This window comes from Oncorhynchus masou, chromosome 23, assembly GCF_036934945.1.
Source record: "Oncorhynchus masou masou isolate Uvic2021 chromosome 23, UVic_Omas_1.1, whole genome shotgun sequence".
Taxonomy (NCBI): Eukaryota; Metazoa; Chordata; class Actinopteri; order Salmoniformes; family Salmonidae; genus Oncorhynchus; species Oncorhynchus masou.
The window spans coordinates 17,657,949-17,676,661 of NC_088234.1; the positions used below are offsets into that span (position 1 = coordinate 17,657,949).

Consider the following 18,713-nt stretch of genomic DNA (forward strand, 5'->3'; position numbering starts at 1 on the left):
TAGGTTCAACCCCTCTTGAATTGCCATTTCATGCCATGATTGCCATGAAATGAACGTGATAGAATTCTTGCAACCACGTAACTGCGGAGTGATTGCCATGAAATGAACGTGATCCTTGTTCCACGTGTGTCCTCTTCCATGCAGCATAGTCTCTGTGGCGCAATTGGTTAGCGCTTTAGACTGTTAATCTAAAGGTTGGTGGTTCAAGCCCACCCAGGGACGAGTGTTGCCCATTTGTTGAGCTCTCAGCTGGTGGAGAGAATGCCAAGAGTGTGCAAAGCTGTCACCAGGGCAAAGGTGGTGGCTACTTGAAGAATATGCTTGTCTTTACTCCACTTGAGCTTCTCTACAGTGTCGTTTAACCCACTTGTAAAATGGATGAAGGTGGTGGCTACTTGAAGAATATGCTTGTCTTTACTCCACTTGAGCTTCTCTACAGTGTCGTTTAACCCACTTGTAAAATGGATGGTGGTGGCAAAGGTCTGTTGTCTTATTACTGTAGATCTTGACCGTTCTATTTTGAAAATATAAATCTCACTCAAAGGACCATGTCATTGTTATCGATCTGGCTAAGGGACCTTCAATTAAGAATCTATAATAGATTACCACGTTATGAGTCATTATACCCGTAAAACCTAGCAGTCAAACATGAAAATGGTTACACTCGTTTTTCGACCATACATTTTTCCCAATGGGGATGTTGGTAACACTTCAAATAAGGTGAGTGTTTTGCGTAAGCTTACCCTGGCGTGACATTTTTATAACCGTGTAAATTTCTCCCAGACAAGGTGACTTTCATGAATATATTCACTTGTATTTACCCAGCCCAAAATGAATTAGAGGCGTCACTACAGACAACCTGGTTTGAATCCAGGCTCTATCACAACTGGCTGTGATTTGTGAGTCCCATAGGGTGGCGCACAATTGGCCCAGCTTCGTCCGGGTTTGGCCCGTGTAGGCCTTCATTGTAAATAAGAATTTGTTCTTAAGTGACTTGCCTAGTGTAATTTTAAAAATTAATATGGATGAGATACAACCAAGAGTGGTGCGGTCTGCACTAGCAATGGTCACAGCAAATTAACGCTCTTATTTCATCAACACATTACTATTAAGGTTATAATATTATAGAGAACAATCTAGATTAATCATATGTATTTTATAATGTAATAGGGCAAAGAAAACAACGTTTTTCCCTAGATTCTAGAGCAGTGAGTGTATAGCCGTATACCAATGGTTCTTAACCTTGTTGGAGGTACTGAATCCCACCAGTTTCATATGCGCATTCACCGAACCCTTCTTAATTGGAAAAATAAAATATGATTTTTTCAAATTCATAACATCGGTACTGGTGCTCAAAATGAACTGTGCATAAACATCACTGTGTTCAAAGAACAAAATCATCAAAACATGATTTTCACACTAAAACAAAAACATAATAATAAATATTCACTGCAAATCGGTGTGACTTCTGCTGTTGCCTTTCAGAGACCAGTTCAGAAATGCGCGGCTTCACCAAAGAGTATGGCATGTCATACTATTTATTTATGACCAGTCAGCATCAGATACATGGGCAACAAATAGTAAGAGGGGGCGCTGTTTCGCTCTCCTCGCATGCTTTCTCCAGTTGGATAGTTTCAGCAGAAAGGAGGGGCAAAAAGAGAAGTCTCACTCTCCCCAAAATCGGTCCAGGATAAGACCAATGCGTTTCTATTTAAATAACGAATATTCAAATAACAGTGATCATCCCTAGTGTGTGTATGTGTACTAATATGGACAACCAGTGGAACAAGGGATGCTCTGAATTTGTTAACTTATGTGCATGGGTAGAATTTCAGCACACACTCAGTCCTCGCAAGTATTGTTGTCAGTATCCCCGCCCGTCAGCGGGAGACAGGGGTTGAGAAGGACATGGAAAATATATATATATTTTTAAATGCCGGTCTTTGAGATAAGCCACGTATTAAACGTCTGTTCAGATCTGGACATTACCCCTCTGTTTTGCCATACAATTATGACTGAAAGCTGAATATTTCTCTGTCTGGATAAGATAGTAGAATTTTTGCAGCCATGTAATGGCGGAGTGATTTCCATCAAATGAACGTGGTCCTTGTTCCACGTGTGTCCGAGCCCTATCAGCTTAGTCTCTGTGGCGCAATTGGTTAGCGCATTAGACTCTTAACACAGGTGCATCCCATTTAAGTTTCTGCCTGTAGGAAGGGAGGAGCAAAATGGAGTGGTCAGATTTGTCAAAAAGACGGGGGAGGGCCTTGTATGCATCGTGGAAGTTAGAGTAGCGGTGATCCAGAGTTTTGCCAGCACGAGTACTACAGTCAATATTGTGATAGAATTTAGGTAGCCTTGTTCTCAAATTTACTTTGTAAAACTCCCCACCTGTAATAAATGCAGCCTCAGGATATGTGGTTTCCAGTTTGCTTAAAGTCCAGTGAAGTTCTTTCAGGGCCGTCGTATATGACGTATATGAATCCCGCTCGAAGGACCATATCATCAATATGTAATAATCTGGCTTGACTGCCAGAAATAGACATGGGCAAAAATTTGCTTTGTGGAACAATACATTCAGAACCTATCATCCACTCTTTTGTTATACTGCTAAATTGTTTTCAGCAACCACATTACGATAAATCACTGTATATCACCAACTTTGAGAACGTTCAAATGAATGTATTTGTCTCATTGGACGTGTGTTTAAAGTGTGCGCTGGACTTATTGGAAAATGTTGGTATTGTGTGTTTGTTAGGGATGGGCATTTTTAAATGATTTAACGATTCAGATTACTTTTTTCCCCTCCTGGTATCCGGCTAGTCGACGTTCAAAAAACATAAATAATAAAAATTAAGAACACTTTACCAGTCATCAAAACTAATTTCAAAAGTTTATTTTATTAAATCATTTCAATTGTCATGGTATATCCCTGTATGAAATGTCTCAATGATAATGTAATTTAGAAAAAAACTTGAATAAACTCAAATAACCATGACAGTCCCTAGTGTGTACTTATATGGACAACCAGTGGAACAGGATGATGTTGTGTGATTAACTGATGCGCATTGGTTGAATTCCAGGACATGCTCAGTCCTCATTAGTAGTGGGCAGTATCCCCTCCTTGAACTGTATGTATTTCCCCCCCCATCACTACAAAACTCAATAAAAAAAGATTCAGACAACTTTTGTTTTTCAACACTTTATACAGCATTCAAACATAGAAATAAAGAATAACAATCTTCAAATACCGATTTTTATCAAGTCTTCATTCTAAGTCTTCTAGACTGTCTACCATTGGTTAAACCTGCCAGTCGAAGTCTGAAATAATAAACATATTCATTCTCATTCAAATTAAGACTAATTTGATTATAGCTGCTACAGTGATATACAGTGTCATTGTCACACTTTGCATATGAGCTTGTTTTGTTCTGTAGATGTAAGCTTGAGTATTTATGGTTGTGTGTGTGTGTGTGTCTACAGAGACAACCAGTGGAACAGGATGTTGCGTTGTAAACTCCATGTAGAATGAGATGAAAGACAGCCAGAGGGCAAGGTTCAGTCATTAGATTCCGGAACTTGAAATCTTTAGGGAATCAAATGTTGTTCTTCAGTTCGACTGCCTCAGTTCTGGGACAACCCTTTTTTTTTGGGGGGGGGGGTCTCTCCTCATCCACACCAGTCTGGTCCAGGGATGTGTTCAGCAGGGCACAACATTGTGGCATTTTCTGATATAAATATGTTACGTAGAACTAACACCCCTCTCTGACATAGAATAATTCATCTCGGGTCCATTCATAACAGTTCTATATGCATCTTTCAACAACATTTAGGCTTCTGAACATAGTCCTGGTCCAGACTCTCCTCTCATTGGGACTATTTCAATTGTAATCTCCTGTCCTCTCTCATCCCCTCCTTCTCAAAACCCATTGGGAGAAGGTCAGAGGGAAGGGACCTCTGGCTTTCTCATCCAATGGGTTTTGAGAAAGAGACAATTGTATACTCCTCATGTCCTCTCTCGCCTTGAGATCTTCCTCTGGTATCACCTCTGTCCCTGTCCCAGCAACTCAGTCTCTGTGGTGCAATCAGCTACTTTCAATAACTTTTAGACTACGGAATGTGACCCTGGTCCTGACTCTCCTTCTGTCCGGGTTCTCCCTCCGTCGCAGTTTGTATAGTGGTGGTGGTCTGGGGGGCCTGGTCAGTAGGTGTGGTGGTGGTCTTGGGGGCCTGGTCTCGTGGTTGTGAGGTATCCAGGGCTAGCTGCATGGCCCAGATGCTGAGAGGCCTCATGTAGGCCAGGGAGCGGTAGATGCCCTTCTCACAGTAGGCCTCCGGGGTCTGAAAGGCCATGCCCAGACGCTCCCACACCGTCCGGTAGCAGCCCTCTGCTGTACGTAGACCCTCCTCCAACATACCCTGACACAGAGAGAGGGGTTCAGAGGTGAGATATCAATTTACCAATCAAGGAAAACCCAATAAATCGATTGGATTGACATACTACATAGAGGTGGGTTTAGAGGTAAGATATTTTGGTTTGAAATGTGTAAGATGGGAGAGGATTGGATGTCATATCTGAAAATGTTACATTTTGTATTATTTGTTGAATTTACTGATATGACAGACTGAGCGAAAAAAAGTTTGTAGTAACGTGAACGAACTCACTTGTATATCGCACTGGTCCGTAAAATTGACCTTATTTTAGCAAGGAGACTGCGTGGCAGGCTGACTACCTGTTATGCGAGTGCAGCAAGGAGCCAAGGTAAGGTGCTAGCTAGCATTAAACGTATCTTATAAAACAATCAAAACAATCACTAGTTGAACTAGTAATATCATCAACCATGTGTAGTTATCTAGCTTGTCCTGCGTTGTATGTAATCGATGCCTGTTAATTTATCGTTGAATCACTGCTAACATGAATTTCTTTTAACTAGGGAAATTGTCTCACTTCTCTTGCGTTCTGCGCAACAGAGTCAGGGTATATGCAGCAGCACCTGGCTCATTGCGAACTGTGTGAAGACCATTTCTTCCTAACAAAGACCGTAATTAATTTGCCAGAATTGTACATAATTATGACATAACATTGATGGTTGTGCAATGTAACAGCAGTATTTAGACTTAAGGATGCCACTCGTTAGATAAAATACAGAACGGTTCCGTATTTCATTGAAAGAATAAACGTTTTGTTTACGAAATTATAGTTTCTGGATTTGACCATATTAATGATCTATGGCTCATATTTCTGTGTTATTATATTATAATTAAGTCTATTATTTGGTAGAGCAGTCTGACTGAGCGGTGATAGGCAGCAGCAGGCTCATAAGCATTCAATCAAACAGCACTTTCCTGCATTTGCCAGCAGCTCTTCGCTGTGCTTCAGGCATTGTGCTGTTTATGACTTCAAGCCTATCAACTCCTGAGATTAGGCTGGCAATACTAAAGTACCTATAAGAACATCCAATAGTCAAAGGTATATGAAATACAAATGGTATAGAGAGAAATAGTCCTATAATAACTACAACCTAAAACTTCTTACCTGGGAATATTAAAGACTCATGTTAAAAGGAACCACCAGCTTTCATATGTTCTGAGCAAGGAACTTAAACGTTAGCTTTCTTACATGGCACATATTGCACTTTTATTTTCTTCTCCAACACTTTGTTTTTGCATTATTTAACCCAAATTGATCACGTTTCATTATTTATTTGAGACTAAATTGATTTTATTTATGTATTATATTAAGTTAAAATAAAAGTGTTCATTGTTCATTCAGTATTGTTGTAATTGTAACTATTACAAATAAACACATACATACATACATAAACACATACATACATACATAAACACATAAACACACAGGCTTTTTGGTCCTCCAATAAATCGGCATCGGCGTTGAAAAATCATAATCGGTCGACCTCTACTACATGATGCCCGTCACTGCATGATTCAAGAAGGCAATGAGCTCCGTCAGGTCTTTTTAAAAATGGCAGGTGGGGAAGCGAAACTAATGCATGATAGTGAGAAGGAGAGATGTCGTGTGGGGAAACGGCTTTTTTTACTCGATCTGTCCAACTTATCCCCTCTAAAATGTAAATAAAACATAATAAAGACTTTATAAATATATATTTATAGTAGTCTTTATAAAGACTACCATATTTGGAGGTTTGAGTCGAAATGGGTTTTTAGGGCGGTGCTAAAGTGATTTTCAGAAGTAAACAGCGGCTTTTGAGAGTCATGACAGCTTGCAGTGATGACGCAAAAAAATGACTAGGTATCCCCCCCTTACCCTGTCCCCTTCTTGTTTTTAAATGGTGAGAGAAGTGCTTCACCTGGTGGAGAGAGGCTGTAAGACAGAATTAGTTGCTTTATGCGTGCTATACGTTACGCCATGACACGTCACAATGTAACGTACAGCGTCGGAGGGGTCAGTTTAAAAAAAAAAAAACTTTTCTCCAATACTATAGCGCCATTACCATGTCAATCAATGCTTAAATAGTTCACACACCAGACTTTGATGTCAACACAGTCCCATTCATTTTCATTGCAGCCTCATTACTTAAAAAAGGTTTGTTGAAAAGGTCAGGAGGCTTCCCTCCCCTCTCCCCATACTGACTTTCTCACTCACTCACCTCATGGATCATAATAGCAGCCAGTCCGTACACCACTCCGATCCACACCTCGTCTGACTGGACACTGGAGTGGTCAGGTACCCCCTCCGGCCTCATACCGTTGACCGCACCCATCTGACCCCCAGCGAAACTCATCACGTTCAGGTCAAACACAGACTTCAGTGCACTGCAAATCTTCTCCTTAGGAAAGGCCTGGGGGAGAGGTAGTTCATTGTTTTGTTTGTGTAGTTAGCATTCTGACCACACTGATAGATTCAATGTTGAGTCAGGATGTCATTAACAGTAATAATATTTCAAGTCATTTTAAGCACTTTAAGGCATTGTCACTTTACATAATCAGCCAGATAAAAAAGCAATGCGCGATAATGTAAGCAACAAAGTCACATTCCAATCAGTCAGAGAAATCTGATAAAAATCCTAGTACAATCATTACTAGACCAATGGAGGTTGAAACATCAGTCTGATCAGGATCAAAATGTTCCTCTGTTTGCCCAGTTTGTGGCGCTTGTTTGGTCAATCGTTTTTTATTAGGGTTTTAGTAGTCAACAATAGTATTACTATTTATGTCTTGGCTTTGTGTCTGACCTGAAACTGGCCATCTCCCAATCCAGATGCCCGCAGGAACCACTGGCCAGCACACTGGTCTGACATCACACTGTTGGAGAGATCCTGCCCACTACTGTCGTAGTTGTAGTACTGGCCTGAAGAGACAGTCAGCTTTTAGTCTTAATTATACAGCTAAATTAAAGCCAGGCTCTGAATGGTGTTTTTACTACGAGGCTCATCTCAAATACAGAAACAAAAAAACGTTTTTTCCAACCCGTCAGGGAATTGAAGCCCGGTCTCCCTGGCTCCCGCATGACAGGCGGGGATACTGACCACTATACTAAACGAGGACTGAAGTCATTTATTAACACTAACTAGAACATATCTGACACAGATCCCAAGCATATAAAACTCTGGTATAATGACCATAAATGTATGGTTGTCTATGATTCATGTACAATATAATTAATTAGTAATTTGTATTCCAGAAGTTTAGTTGCTAGTTTACTACAGAATTGTGGCTTAAATTCAAACTCTATAAAAACACATAACAAGAACACACTTCTTAGCAAATGTGTGACATTGCTGAAGAATGTGTAACAAAACAATTGCAGCATTACTCCCTATTCATTACTGAACGTGCGCCCCCTACAGGCAGAAATAAGGTACTGACCATTCCACAGCAGCTTGTCGAAGGCGTCGCTCCCCCGGTCTAGTATGTCTCTGAAGCGCTGGAAGGCAGCCTCATTGTTCACCAGCCTGGCCATTTTACACATCACACACACAGAGGCCAGCCACAGACCCCCACAGTACGCACTGAGAGAGTGAGAGAGCAGATTATAATTCCTATAAACGAACACTAAAAAAGTAACACATGTAAATCTTTAAATTACAAAGTGTGACCTCGCCTCATACATTAAAACACGCATGCAGTATAATTCCTGGTCGAAAACAGGAAGTTGAATTCTTTGATGTGACCTTGGAACACAGTCTCACCTCCCTGGGGTGGGTCAGGAAAGCAGCTAAAAATACAACTCCGTCAACGGACTTAGTCTTTTCCTGTTCGCCATCAGTGGGAACCTCTACTTCAATGAGTCTTGTTACAAGTTATGTCACGCCATTTACCAGCTCCCTCCCTTTTCCTCAGCTCTCACCTAGGTCCTGTTGCGGTCCATCCGTCGTAGGTCTGGTCGGCGTAGCCGGAGTTCTCTATCAGACCGTCTCCATCCGTATCAAACTTCATCTCTGACTCCATCACGGCCTGAAGGGGATATAATAACATTGATTAAATAATACAATCCTTATTATTGTAACTGATCCTATCAGTACTCATCCTGTGAGACTCCTTCCTACCTGGCAGATGGGCCACATGTCCTGGAGGTACTGTGTGTCCTGGGTCAGGTGGAAGTCTCTGTAGACCTGCAGGACAAACTTCAGGTTCAGGTCCTTCCAGTCAGCCGTGTCGTGGATTAGGTAGGCGTTGACGCGCTGCCACGGCTCGTCATCTAGGTCAAATCAAACTTTATTTATATAGCAGATATGACAAAATAATTGTTTGAATAACCTTATTTACTATTATGTATTGATTTTTAATACTCTATGCGATGCTCACTGCACAGAACACAGGAATAAAAATTATCACAGTGAATTATTGTAATGTTTGTTTATGTGTCAATTATCCCATAATTGATGGGTTGCCAACTGGCGATTTGACACAAATTCATTCATGCAGTTCAAAGTGCTTCACATACATATACAATAAGTGAGAAAGAAAAACAATATTAGATAAATATAAAATAACGGTTAGATAATACACAAGATTCATAAATCTCCCTCGAGAATACAACTGATGCGCTCATTCTTATCTGATGGCTACCTCTGTACAGAAGGCAGACATGTTATTTAACGTAAGAGAATGCAGATTCACTAAGACACAAATCACAAAAGCCGAAAGGGTCCAATTCTTAAATACCATGAAATCTGAACTCATAACTCACTGTGGTCATAACTCAATGTACGTCTCAAAATCCAAGTTGCATATCTGAATTCAGTGCCAGTATTAAACCCAATGTCTAATTGAACAAACAAATTCAACATGTAAAGTGTTTGTCCCGTGTTTCATGAGCTGAAATAAAAGATCCCAGAAATTTCCATACGCGCAAAAAGCTTATTTCTCTCATGTTTTGCAAACAAATTTAATTACAACCTTGTTAGTGAGCTCCTTTGCCAAGATAATCCATCTACCTGACAGGTGTGGCATACCAAGAAGATGATTAAACAGCATGATCATTACACCGGTGCACCTCGTGATGGTGAAAATAAAAGGCCACTCTAAAATGTGCAGTTTTGTCACAACACAAAGACACAGATGTCTCATGTTTTGAGCTGTTCCCAATTGAATGTTAATTTCTCTACCATATGCTGCCTCCATTGTTTTAAAGAATTTGGCACTACATCCAACCAGCCTCACAACCGCAGACCACGTGCATTGTCCATGTGTGGGCGAGCGCTTTAATGATGTCAAAGTTGTGAACAGAGTGCCCCATGGTGGTGGTGGGGTTATGGTATGGGCAGGCATAAGCTATGGACAACAAACACAATTGCATTTTATCGATGAATGCACAGATATACAGTGGCGAGATCCTGAGGCCCATTGTCGTGCCATTCATCCTTCGCCATAATGTTTCAGCATGAAAGCTGAAATTGTCCCCGTTCTTCCATGGCCTGCAAACTCAGACAAATCACCCATTGAGCATGTGTGGGATGCTCTGGATTGACGTGTACGACAGCGTGTTGCAGTTCCCGCCAATATCCAGCAACTTCGCAGTCATTGAAGAGGGACAACATTCCATAGCCCATAATCAGCCTGATCGACTCAGAAGGAGACGTGAAGCACTGCATGAGGCAAATGGTGGTCACACCAGATACTTTAAGGTTCTGATCTACGCAACAACATTTTTTAAAAAGGCATCTGTGACCAACAGATGCAGATCTGTATTCCCAGTCATGTGAAATCCATAGAGTAGGGCCCAATGAATTTATTTTTAAAATTTGACTTATTTCCTTTAACTCCGTAAAAACTTTGAAATTGTTGTATGTTGCATTTATGTTTTGGATCAGCACACACGCACGCCCTTTAACTTCTTCGGTATAGGGGGCGCTCTTTTAATTTTTGTCACGAAAAGATGCTCGACTATGCATATAATTGACAGCTTTGGAAAGAAAAACACTGACGTTTCCAAAACTGCAAAGATATTACCTGTGAGTGCCACAGAACTTATGCTACAGGCAAAACCAAGATGAAATTTCAAACAGGAAATAGCCCAAATTCTGAAGGTGCTGTGTTCCAATGTCTCTTTATATGGCTGTGAATGCGCCAGGAATGAGACTACACTTTCTGTCGTTTCCCCAAGGTGTCTGCAGCATTGTGACGTATTTGTAGGCATATCATTGGAAGATTGACCATAAGAGACTACATTTACCAGGTGTCCGCTTGGTGTCCTCCGTCGAAATTATTGCGCAATCTCCAGCTGCGTCCACTTTTCAATTCGGTTCAGAGGAGAAAGACAACTGCCACGAATGATTTATCATCGAATAGATATGTGGAAAACACCTTGAGGATTGATTCTAAACAACGTTTGCCATGTTTCTGTCGATATTACGGAGTTAATTTGGAAAAAAGTTTGGCGTTGTAATGACTGAATTGTCTGGGTTTTTTCTTAGCCAAACGTGATGAACAAAACGGAGCGATTTCTCCTACACAAATAATCTTTTTGGAAAAACTGAACATTTGCTATCTAACTGAGAGTCTCCTCATTGAAAACATCCAAAGTTCTTCAAAGATAAATTATTTTATTTGAATGCTTTTCTTGTTTTTGAGAAAATGTTGCCTGCTGAATGCTAGGCTAATGCTATGCTAGCTATCAATACTCTTACACAAATGCTTGTGTAGCTATGGTTGAAAAGCATATTTTGAAAATCTGAGATGACAGTGTTGTTAACAAAAGGCTAAGCTTGTGAGTGAATATATTTCTTTCATTTCATTTGCGATTTTCATGAATAGTTAACGTTACGTTATGCTAATGAGCTTGAGGCTATGATTACGCTCCCGGATACGGGAAAACTCTAAAGTTTCCAAAACTGTCAAAATAGTATATTGAATATAACATAACTGATATTTCAGGCGAAACCCTGAGGAAAATCCAAGGGCCTCTTATTTTGAAACCGTTGTGTTCCTATGCACCCCTACTGGCCATTGAAAGGGATATCAACTAGATTCCTTTTTCTACGTATTCCCTAAGGCGTCTACAGCATTTTGACATAGTTTAACACCTTTATGTTGAAGAATGAGCGTAAACGACTACATTGCGTAAGTGGCCAGCTGAGGGCTCAGAGTGATTCTTGCGTAAAAAACACAAAAGGTAGTAATTTTTCCTCTCGCTCCTACTGAAAAGCCAATTGTCCCAGTTGATATATTATTGAATAGATATTTGAAAAACACCTTGAGGACTGATTATAAAAAAACATTTGCCATGTTTGTCGATATTATGGATCTAATAATAGACCGCAGTTTCCGGTGGATTTCTCAACCAAACGTGAAGAACAAACGGAGGTATTTCGGCTATAAAAATAATCTTTATGGAACAAAATGAACATTTGCTGTCTAACTGGGAGTCTCGAGTGAAAACATCCGAAGCTAATCAAAAGTAAACGATTTAATTTGATTGATTTTTGTGACCAAGTTGTCTGCTGCTAGCTGTACATAATGCTATGCTAGGCTATCGATAAACTTACACAAATGCTTGTCTTCCCTTGGCTGTAAAGCATAATTTCAAAATCTGAGATGACAGGGTGATTAACAAAAGGCTAAACTGTGTTTTGCTATATTTGGGCTAAAGAAAGAGGATACTACAATGATCACCTCAGCAAGGTTTTATCCGTGGTTGTGGAGCAGGGTGGAAGTACATCTAAAATGTAGTTTAAATAACCATCTGCATTTTTTAGGTATTTTTTTATTTATTTTATTAACAAAAGCATAAAGAAATACTATACCACTGTTTTGAGTTAGAAATGTAACACTTCAGCGTACTTAAGCGTCGAATACATTACAGGTAGGGGGATGTTCACACCTACAGTAGCCAGGCTATAAAGAGTCGATTGGTCTGATAACCAGGCTACAAGTGTTTGAAAACCTGTTTTCAAAATGTCCCCAGCTGTCCGTCACTACTGTAAATAAAAACAGTATCTTATTTACATTCTTTATTGTAACCACAATTTCACAAATGTGTATCTACCTTTCCAATTACTTTTAGAGAGTTTGGGATTCATTTGATTAATATTATGGTGTTCATATTCCAAGAAAAATTAAAAACTCTCGGTTTCCGTTAGGATGGAACAGAAAATATGGCGCTGTACAACGTGACGGTCAGGAGTAGGCTACACAGTACTGGGCTATTTAGCTAAAGAATCCCTGTGTTGTGCGCGGACACACGGGAGACCGGGGTTCAATTTCTCAACTGGGAGGAAGAAGTTGGCTATGCTTGTAAATAAGAATGTGTTCTTAACTGACTTGCCTAGTTAAGAGGATAACATTTCTACACCATAATTTTAGTTTAACCAATACCCAAACAGAGACTGAGTCAAAATGAAAATCTCATTGATTTATCAAGACCTGTCCCCATGCTTGTCTCAGAGCAGTACAAAACGGTGCTAAAATAGTTGTAGGCTAATGCTTCAAATCCTATTGCTTCAAACTTCAATATGCGCTTTAAATAAGACCTACACCACTTAACAGCGCATTACTCAACACTAGTGAGACTCATACTGTAGGCGACATATCAAAAAAATATGACGTGACTCTCCGCCAATAATTACATAGAGGATTCTAAATTAAAACCCAAAAGCCGCTTCATGAGTCTCCCTGTGGAGGCCGGCACAGGTATCAACGCATTTTGCGTTGATCAACGCATTTTGCATTGCGATACGGTGACTTAGACAGCTGTGCCACTGGGGAAGCCCCATCCACAAAGTATGAAAATACAGAGAGGTGTTGGTAAAGGTATATTGTCCTGCAAACAGCCCATAATGGGCTATTATAATACTGTACATGGTGTCCAGGTCAGGATAACCAAAACATTTATTTATTAAAGACTATCAGAAAGAAGGTTGGTACTTATTTATTTTGATGAATGAGTGACTCAGCTTTATGTAGGTGCCAGCTATACGACTGTGCAATCAAGTTGATAATATATACCGATATTTGGGAGGTTATTTAGTTTTCAAATAAACAAAATGCAATTGTAATCTGAATAAAGGCCAAAATAATATTTGTAGAGGCCAAAACATTTATTTCTGTTTTTATTTGTTTTTAGAGGGAGAGAGGTACCTGCAAGAACAGCGGGAATGTTTCCCTCGTCAGCGCCATTATTAGTGCAATGCCCCTTAAAGTGTTGCTCTGTACTACCCAGGGGTCCACCCTGTCACACTGAACCAGCATCTGTAGCAACACAGCTTGCACAGCAATGCAGTGTCTTAGACCGTTGCGCCACTCAGGCGCTGTACAACATGACCGGTCGGGAGTGGGCTACAGTACTACAGTAAGAGCAAAATAAAATAACAAAAACCTTAGTGTAACAGTTTTAGTAAGTAATCCTGAAGTCGTGCACAATTATCAGTTTCTATTTAGGTTTATGTCCCCCATGCATTTTCAGTTAGAAATACAGTCGGACCCAAAAGCATAATCAGTGCTTTAAGTCCCCCTTGCGCTGGTCTGGAGCAATGAAGTGGTGACACGGTACCGTACCAAACCACAAATGACCTCTAAGTACCGCAGCATAATCACAAAACATTTAGTGGAGCAACCACTGTATGGGATAATATAATTTATATGAATCCGTCTCGAAGGATCACAATTTATGAATATGAATCCGGCTAAAAGAACCATATCTTTATGAATTGTTGGTAAATATTGGTACAGTATGTGTGTGTTTCCCCTATACCTGGGTCTCCTATGTCGTGAGGGACTACGTTCTTAACCTTAACAGGAGAATTTCTGCCACTCATCAGATGGAGTCTTTCAGTCGGGTCACACGAAACAACACTGCCAGCTGAAAAAGAATACATAAATAGTTAACACGCACAAGCACATATGCTCCAGGACAGGAGCGAGCTACCACACACACACAATAACATTCAGACCCTGCTTTATACTCACCAATGTCATATTGCAGGCTGAGGGCTAGTTTGGGCCATAGCATGATAAGTGCAAAGGAAGCGTAGAAGTGCACGTCGTACGTGTTATACATCCTGTACTCCTGACCTAGGACAAGAAAAGAGAACATTCAAAATGATTGAACTCACACACTTCAGGGAGGAGTAAAGACAAGTGTACTTCACAATGAGTCTTCTAACAGACAAGTGTTTCCTCCCAGTCAGGGAATTGAACCCCAGTCTCCTAGGCCCGTGTCATAGGCAGGGGATACTGACCACTATACTAACGAGGACAGTGTCATTTTGGAGTCTACCTATTTATAAAAGACCCCCTCCAGGCACCTCAATGATTACAAAATTTGCCTAAAAAAATAAAAATAGTCAAATTTAATAGGCGGTGCAGTTATCTACATTACATGGCACAAGTGTGTGTGTGTGTGTGTGTGTGTGTGTGTGTGTGTGTTTGTTGGGCTGTTCTCTATAGTTTACCACAGTATGTGTCATAATACCCATAAAACCTAGCGGTCAAACCCAGAAATGGTTCCAATAACTTTTTCACCATTCATTTTATCCATTGTGAATTTTAAAAACACTTCAAATAAGAGCTGTGTTTCATGTGGGCTTACCCTGGTCTGACGTTTTGATAAACATATAAAATGTCTCTCGGACAAGGTGACAATTCAATATATCCGACTGCATTTATCCCCCAAAAATGAAATGCTAATTAGCAATAATACAGATCTATAAATGCCTGTCTCTTAAGCTTTACATCACTCACCAGGGCCATGATTATCTGGATGAGACTGCTTAAAAATGGAGGCAAAAAGGTAAGAATCTCTGGATGAACTATATTGACTAATTAATAAATTGGCTGAAGTTATTTCAATGAACAATTCAGTGAACGGTCTTGGGAATGTTTAATTGAAAATGCCTGTTATCTAGCAACATTAGAGGACTACATTAGCAGTTTGTCTAGCCATTTAAATACTTGAGAAAATCCTAAAAACTCATTTACCTTTAATAAACCAACAGTGTAGCTTGCTATTGTAACTAGCTAGCTAACTTATATGGTGAAGCCAGGGCCAGGCGTTCTTGATAGTTTGTTTGCGTCTGTGGGTGAGGTGTGGGTAGCCTATTTCAAGTACTAAACTTGTAGCTACCGTAGCTAACTGTATTATTTTAGTCTGGCTTTTTGAGATGTCTCAGATTGACTGATTAGCATACTCGAGTCATCACTGTACTTTATACACTGATACTATACTGTATAAAAGCATGCTCCACTCAAGTTGAAGTTGACTGATTCCATGGTGGCGGCTAAGGAGAGAGTAGCTGCGAACTAAGACTGCAGCAAAGGCAGCACTGGTCCACACCTGCCCATCGGGGTGAGTATTATTGGTTGGTACTGGATGTGCCTTTAGGTTCCTCTCCGTGTGTAGTCTGTCCCACACAGGCCAGTGCAATAGTCTTTCATATGTGTAGTAGTGTGTTGCATCATATTGCTGAGTTTATCATGTCAACTTTGAATTCAATCTAAGCCACAGATGATTATTTCCTCCATTTTGTACTTGACCTTTATAGATGCAGACTGGAGACTCAAAGACATTCAAGCAGCACTTTGAGAGCAAGCACCCCAAGCCTCCACTGGTCCCAGTACTGATTGATGTGCAGGTCTAAGTGACCCCACAGACTCAAATGGACCAACAGCCTAGGTAATATTCTTTTATCATTCGCACCCAGTAAGACATGGGGTAAACCACCATGTTGTCAACCAAATGCTATCCTCAATACTTTTTGTTCATGGTCAATGTGATCACTCAGTCTTTAATGTTGTGATTCAGACACGATGACCTCGATTTGAATGCTGCAACTGACAAAATGATGTTGGGGGACCCACGCTGAGAACCCAGGGCATGGGCCAGATATGTGACAATTACTTAAAATGTTATATTACTTATATGTTTATTCCATGGCCAACCATCCCTCTAGCTACCGCCTATTTCACACGGTCTTTTATACCCCCATGGTCCCTCAACTTCGGACACGTCGGACCTCTCCATCTTATATCGTTTATAAACCCACGTCCCCTTTGCTGCTTCCTTCACTTGTTCTTCTCCTGATTTGATGACATCTAGACTCAGAAACACTTTCAAGTGTTTTATTTTTTTCCCCACCGGTGTAATGCTGTCCTCCTGCTTATTCTGGGGTTCAAACTGAATGCAGTAGTAAATGTGCTGCTCACAGTTGACAGCAGCAACACGGACCAGAAGGGTGTTGATATAGCTGTGTTTAGGCATGGCTTCCTTGTCCAGTGTCTGTTTATCATTCTGGTCACCTAGTATTTTTATATAAAACCTACCTTACACAACCAGTTTTTCCATTTGTAACTCACCCACCAAAATTACAATATGCCGTTAACATTTTGTTCTATTTCTGCTGGTCTAATTCCTAAAGTGGAAAAGCAGAAGATCTGTGCACTCTCTGATAATAATTGTGAATTTAGTGGTCATCAATGTCCCAGATTTGTGGCATTGATTTAAAAATTTTTTTTAAAATCTTTAATTCAAAGTCAGATGTTTACATGTTATGTATTAAAAGGTATATGTATGCATTGTTATCTATTTTGACTTCTTCATAACAATGTAATCACTGGAGTTCAGGTGTTGATGGGTGACTCGGTGCATTCTTGTCAAATAAATAGGCTTACTCATTCATGATAAATATATTCTGCAATGAATTCATCTGGTTTTTGAATCTGCAACAGAACATGTCAACGAGTTAGTTCTGAATTGCTTTAATACAGCAGTGCATTCGGACATTATGTATTGAAGTAGATTTCACCTTGTTCATATATACTGAACAAAAGTATAAAACGCAATATGTAGTTTTGGTCCCATGTTTGAGCTGAAATAAAAAAGATCCCAGAAATGTTCCATAAGCACAAAAAGCTTACATCTCAAAATTGTGCAAAAAACTCCTACTTTAAAAATAAATAAATTTAGGTATCTGTGACCCAACCAATGCACATATGTATGCCCAGTCATGTGAAATCCATAGTTTAGTGTCAAATTTATTTATTTCCTTATATGAACTGTAACCCAGTAAAATCTTTGAAATTGTTGCATGTTGCATTTATTTTTTTGTTCAGTGTAGTTGGCAGAAATAAGGGGTTAAATAGACTACCAGTTGATGGAGAAGATGACCTGCTAAAATAAGTATATGTTGGTAACACCATCTCGCTAGCTAGCTAGCTAGCTATATGACTTATTTGCAAAATACTAGCCTAGTATTCATGGCACATTATAAATATCTGATTGCTACTAGGATAGTATTCTGTACATGACAAGACCAAATGCATAAATACAACAAATAGTTACATTTTGGAACAGTAAATATAATTTTTTTCAATATATATTTTGTTTTGGATCAAGGTAGTGTCATGACGTTGGCCTGGGGGTAGGTTTATGACAGTCATAAATACCTCTCCCCCCTTTTTCCTCTCTCTACCCTACTGATGTGACATTTGAAAATCCCTTGGTTAACATAGATATTCTGGGAACATCATAAGGTGGGGGGGAAATGAACCATATTCTGGTAATCAGACCAATTGAACATATGCGGTGGTACTTAATGAATATGATGTCAGTTTGGTTGTCATCTGAGACATTCTCATCAATGATAGGATGACAAACTCTACAGTGGAAAGTCTGCACATTGTAGTTATCGGATTCACATAGAAATGTTGTTCAATTTAAATGTTTGAATATAAAGTTATTGGTGAAAAGATTAAAATGTAATTCTAGCTTCCAAATGAGATGTGTTTTCATAAGGTTAGGGCTACGCTCAATCAGTGACCCGCCCCTGTGAAGAGACATGGGCTGTAGACTATGAAAACACACCCTTCTCCCTCCACTATTTAAAGCCTTGAAGAAAATGTAACCTCCTGTTCCGAGGATGTGAGGACGACGGTCCATACGTTAAAAGGACTAACATGTCAACTGTTCCGGGTACATTAGGATGACGATCTGATGTCAGAATGGTTCAGATGTCAACTACAGAACAAAGCCAACAGAGTGAGCTTTGGTTGCGAATGGTAGGAACATTGAACTCTTATTCACTACAGAAGTGATACCTCCTAGCCGTTGAGTTAGCAACAGCAGCTGCAAACTTGGGCTAGGAAAGAACAGACAGAGTATGCCGTCTACCGCACAACAATGTTACTACAACGTATCCAATTTACAAGACATTGAGACATTCTTCAAAGGACAAAGTACTCTGTTGGGCAACGCGGCCTTCCATCTACCACCAACCTACTGAAGCGCAGCTCTGAGT

General features: G+C 40.0%; 1 protein-coding gene and 1 non-coding gene across 5 annotated transcripts in view; one reads left to right on the plus strand and one right to left on the minus strand.

The window, feature by feature from the left end:
* The first annotated feature begins 148 nt into the window (after positions 1-148).
* Positions 149-222, plus strand: trnan-guu (transfer RNA asparagine (anticodon GUU)). The gene has a single exon. It is a non-coding gene; the product is annotated as a tRNA-Asn (tRNA).
* A 2,964-nt stretch (positions 223-3,186) lies between these two features.
* Positions 3,187-18,713, minus strand: part of gba2 (glucosidase, beta (bile acid) 2) — a 36,898-nt gene continuing 21,371 nt past the window's right edge. For all 4 annotated transcript variants that reach the window (XM_064931432.1, XM_064931434.1, XM_064931433.1 and 1 more), the window contains exons 11-18: positions 14,389-14,493; positions 14,174-14,281; positions 8,529-8,680; positions 8,330-8,436; positions 7,849-7,991; positions 7,215-7,330; positions 6,630-6,821; positions 3,187-4,419 (exon numbers count right to left, since the gene is read on the minus strand). In XM_064931432.1, the coding sequence (XP_064787504.1) occupies positions 4,111-4,419; positions 6,630-6,821; positions 7,215-7,330; positions 7,849-7,991; positions 8,330-8,436; positions 8,529-8,680; positions 14,174-14,281; positions 14,389-14,493 (1,232 nt within the window). In that variant the 3' untranslated portion in view covers positions 3,187-4,110. The remainder of the gene's footprint in view (positions 4,420-6,629; positions 6,822-7,214; positions 7,331-7,848; positions 7,992-8,329; positions 8,437-8,528; positions 8,681-14,173; positions 14,282-14,388; positions 14,494-18,713) is intronic.